Consider the following 5046-nt stretch of genomic DNA (forward strand, 5'->3'; position numbering starts at 1 on the left):
TTCATTTTAACGAAAAATCATATTTTAACACTAAAAAGTAAATTCTTATACTATTCACTTTACCTTTTATTTTGTCCTTATCGTTAAAACTCAAAGTTTTCAAGCCATTTTCATTAGTTTTCCTTTAAATATACCATTGACACCAAATGCTCCATTATCAATCTAGGAAATTATCAATATGCCTTACCGATGGCTTTCAATACCTAACTAACTTGATTAAATATACCATTGATACCAAATACTCCGTTATCGATTTGGGAAATTGTCAATATACCTTACGGATTGCTTTCAATACCTAGCTAAAGTTCAAATTTGTTGACAATATGAATATATGTTCACACTGAAAACTTTCCAATCTTTAAAGATAAGAGACAAAGACTTCAACACAAAGTGTAAGAAAATTCAAAGTCCTCTCAGACAAATAGCATCTCATATATTAATTAAGAAAGAATATTTAAAATTCACTAGGTTTCTCCCATTTTCTTTAAGTTTAATAGCAAAAACTTAAATAGGTCAAAAATCCAGTGCTAGTTGTTTAGACTCCACCGTCTACTGAGGTACAAGTAGCATCTAAACAAGGGACGGTCTACCCACAAAATCAGAGCAAGTTTAGGTGGGATAACAAAAACAAATAGAGGATATGCAAATTAATAATGCATCTCACTATAAATAAAGTCCTGAGTTGCTTAAAAAAAGTACACACAAAAACCATGGTGAGATTTTCAACTTATTGTGAAAAAGTATGCTTTCTAGCTTGCCTTATCTTGTATCTTCAGCTAGCTTCACCACCAAAAAGTGCTTTTGCTTCTGCCAATTCCACTGAAGCAGAAGCACTCCTCAAATGGAAAGCTAGCTTTCAAAACCAAACCCAAAACAACCTGACCTCATGGATTAATACAAATGAAGCCCCATGCAATACTTGGGTTGGTGTTTCATGCAACTCTGCTGGAAGTGTCAACAGATTAAACCTCACCAATTCTGGTATGCATGGTACCCTACTCGAATTTCCATTCATGTCCTTGCCTAATCTTGCATATGTTGACCTCAGCTTGAATGAATTTTTTGATCAAATCCCACCTGAGATCAGTTCCCTCACCAAACTCATCTATTTCGATATATCCTACAATCAAATGTCTGGAAAAATCCCACCCGAAATCGGTCTCTTAACAAATCTTCAGGTTCTTCACCTAAATGCAAATAAGTTTAACGGCTCAATTCCTCAAGAAATAGGCCAACTTAAATTTGTCTATGAGCTAGCTCTAAACTTAAACAATTTAGAGGGTTCAATTCCAGCTTCTGTCGGTAATTTGAGCCAGTTGACTTCTTTGATTCTCTTCGGAAACCAACTTTTGGGTCCTATCCCTCCTGAAATAGGAAACCTTTCGAAGTTGGTTGAACTTTACTTGTTTGACAACTATTTATCAGGCTCAATCCCTCTGAGTTTCGGAAACTTGAAAAATCTAACCACGATGATGTTGTACAACAATACCCTTTCTGGTTCTATCCCAACTTCTTTGTGCAATTTGACAAACCTTGTTTATCTCTCTCTCTACGATAATAAACTTTCCGGCACTATTCCTGAAGAGATTGGAAGGTTGGAATTTATTGTGTCTCTAGAGCTCACCAACAATCAGCTCAACGGAACCGTTCCCTCGTCGTTTGGCAACTTGAGCAGCCTACAAAAACTTTACCTCCGTGGTAACCAATTATCTGGATCAATCCCCCAAGAGATAGAGAATCTACTGAAGTTGACAATACTTGACTTGGCTACTAACCAATTTTCTGGTTATTTGCCTCGAGATATATGTAGAGGTGGATTGCTACAAAGGTTTAGTGCAGAAAACAACGAATTTTCAGGTCCAATCCCAAAAAGCTTGAAAGGTTGCAAGAGCTTGGTCAGAGTCCGTCTTCAAGGGAACCAATTTACAAGCAATACATCTGAAGACTTTGGTGTCAATCCAAATCTTCAGTATGTAGACCTAAGCCACAACAACTTAAATGGCGAAATCTCAAACATCTGGGGACAGTGTCCAAACTTAACAACCCTACGGATTGCGGGGAACAACCTTACAGGTAGCATACCATCTGAGATTGTCAATGCAACTAAAATTCAAGAACTCGATTTGTCTTCGAATCATCTGGTTGGGGTGGTTCCCAAGGATTTGGGGAGATTGACTTCTATGGTGAATCTAAAGTTGAATGGCAATCAACTTTTGGGTTCTATACCTTCAGAATTTGGAGCATTCACTGAACTTGAATATCTTGACGTGTCAATCAACAAGCTGAACGGCTCGATTCCAAGCACTTTTGGCGAATTGGTCAGGTTAAACTACTTGAATTTGAGCAACAACAATTTTAGTCAAGAAATTCCATTTCAGTTGGGGAAGTTATTTCACCTGTCACAGTTAGATTTAAGCCGTAACTCACTTGACGGCAAGATACCATCAGAAATCGGCAATATGCAGAGCTTGGAGGGGCTGAATCTTTCCCACAATAATCTTTCCGGTCTCATTCCAGCAACTTTTGATGGAATGCGTGGCTTGTCGTACATAGACGTATCCTACAATCACTTGCAAGGTCCTATCCCCAACAACAAAGCATTTCAAGATGCTCACAGCTTTGAAGGGAATGAAGGATTGTGTGGAAATGTTGTAGGTCTAGAATCCTGCAATAAGCACGTCTCAAAAATAAAACTCGTGTTTGCAATCGTTTTCCCTATCTTGGGAGCAGTTTTACTTGCTCTCTTTGCAATTGTCTTCATCAAAACAAGAAGAAAGAAAGAGCTGGGAACAGGAAAGAGTGATATCCATGATGAAAATTTTTCAATCTCTCTTTTTGATGGAAAAAAATTGTATCGGGAGATCATAAGAGCAACCAATGGTTTTGATTCCATATTTTGCATTGGGAAGGGAGGATCTGGAAGTGTCTACAAGGCAAAGCTACCATCAGGCAGCATAGTTGCAGTGAAGAAACTCCATCAAAAACTTGACGGCGAGGAGACATCGCAGAAGGAGTTCCACAATGAAATAAGTGCACTAATCAATATACGACATCGAAACATTGTGAAACTTTGTGGTTTTTGTTCAAATTCGCAGCACTCCTTTCTGGTCTATGAATACCTAGAAAAGGGTAGTCTGGCTTCAATCTTGAGCAAAGAAGACGAAGCAAAAGAATTGGATTGGAGTACGAGGGTGAGAATTGTAAAAGGTGTAGCTCATGCACTGTCTTACCTGCATCATGATTGCGTGCCGCCAATTGTACACCGAGACTTATCAAGCAACAACATTTTGTTGGATTATGATTACGAGCCTTGTGTTTCAGACTTCGGCACTGCTAAGCTTTTGAATCCAGACTCATCGAATTGGAGCTCCCTTGCAGGCACATACGGATATGTAGCACCAGGTAAAGTAAAACGGTTAAAATATATAATGTTGAATTTGATAATATAAATTTGGACATATACTAATGGCTTGCTCTCCCTTAATTTTTATACAGAGTTGACCTACACAAGGAAGGTAACTGAGAAATGTGACGTTTATAGCTTCGGAGTGCTAGCACTGGAAGTGATCATGGGAAAAAGACTAGGTGATTTAATCTCATCCTTTTTGTCACCATCCGTGTGTGAAAATAAATTGCTGAAGGATGTATTGGACCAACGGCTTCCGCCTCCTACACCTGAAGTTGAAGATGAACTGACAGCCATTGCAAGGGTAGCAATCGCATGCAGGGATTCGCGACCGCAATTGAGGCCAACAATGCACATGGTTTGTCAGTCGTTATCATTACAAACTACAGATTCCACTGGAGGACCAGACATCACACTTGAACAACTCATTAGGATTTAAATTGCGTTTGATATTGTTTGAGTTGGCACAAAATTCAGATCATCTTGTTTAAATATATCATATATGTACTCTGTTATATTTGTAGTTAAATTGAGAATAAGAGAGGAGTGCTAGCTAGACTCGCTCAACAGCAAGTCCCACATGTATTATCTATCACTTAAATGGTTAGACCAAAATATCCTATTTAGTATTTACTAGAAATTGGTGCACACACATTGCTGTAGGAGTAAAAATTGTATGAAAAATTATGTTGAAAGATATAATAATAACTATGTCATTTAATACTATTTATATTGAAAACGTTATGAAGATTTTTACATACAAAAGATTATACAGTCTACATACAGAAGATCATAGATTTTTTTCTATCTACATGCAAAAAAAGATTAGATGGAGATATACAAAAGATTATGAAACGTTGGGGCTATTTACATAACAAAAATATTAATGAATATTGATTCACTTACATTCATAAAATATGACAAAAGTTGTTCATTGGAACACGAAGAATTTCCCAGCAGTACTATCATTACCAAGAAAACAGCCTAGGCAAGGAAAAAAAATTAATTACTGAAACACTTACAACGAATTTTGACATCAACAGATTTATATTGTACAAAAAATAATATAACGTATGGTTACTTCGTGTTTTACTGTTGGAAAGGAATCTGTTTCTCTATCAGTTGGAGAGGACCTTTTTTCCGCAATTTGATCACTTTGTACCTACCTTCCTCCCTATCACAACAAATACTTCAGACGTCAAGTATTGCTCGATTGAGTTTAGGATTTCTCCCAATGGATTACTCCTAAGTGATTCAGAACTTGAACACCACAACTAACAGAGTCAAAGGAAGAAGATGAAGATGCAGAAGAAAAATAAGAAGCAGAAAAGAAGAGAACAATGCAAATACTCATTTATTAGGTGGCTTGTTTAAGTTTCGCTGCTATGTGTTTTGTTTGCTTGGATTGCTGGTTTACTTTTTCTTTTTGTGTGAAGAAAGAGAAAGAAAAAGTTACACATAAAAAGGGTAGTCTAGTATATGAATACCTAGAAAAAGGGTAGTCTAGCTTCAATCTTGAGCAAAGAAGACGAAGCAAAAGAATTGGATTGGAGTAGGAGGGTGAGAATTGTAAAAGGCGTAGCTCAGGCACTGTCTTACTTGCATCATGCGTGTCGCCAATTGTACACTGAGACTTATCA

General features: G+C 37.2%; 1 protein-coding gene across 1 annotated transcript; it reads left to right on the plus strand.

Moving 5' to 3' along the window:
• The first annotated feature begins 636 nt into the window (after window positions 1–636).
• LOC137727609 (MDIS1-interacting receptor like kinase 2-like) lies at window positions 637–4066 on the plus strand. Its single transcript, XM_068466440.1, has 2 exons — window positions 637–3402; window positions 3496–4066. Exons 1-2 carry the CDS (start codon window positions 654–656, stop codon window positions 3843–3845), a joined length of 3099 nt encoding a protein of 1032 aa, XP_068322541.1. The 5' UTR covers window positions 637–653; the 3' UTR covers window positions 3846–4066.
• The last annotated feature ends 980 nt before the right edge of the window (window positions 4067–5046 follow it).

Source organism: Pyrus communis, chromosome 3, assembly GCF_963583255.1.
Source record: "Pyrus communis chromosome 3, drPyrComm1.1, whole genome shotgun sequence".
Classification (NCBI taxonomy): Eukaryota; Viridiplantae; Streptophyta; class Magnoliopsida; order Rosales; family Rosaceae; genus Pyrus; species Pyrus communis.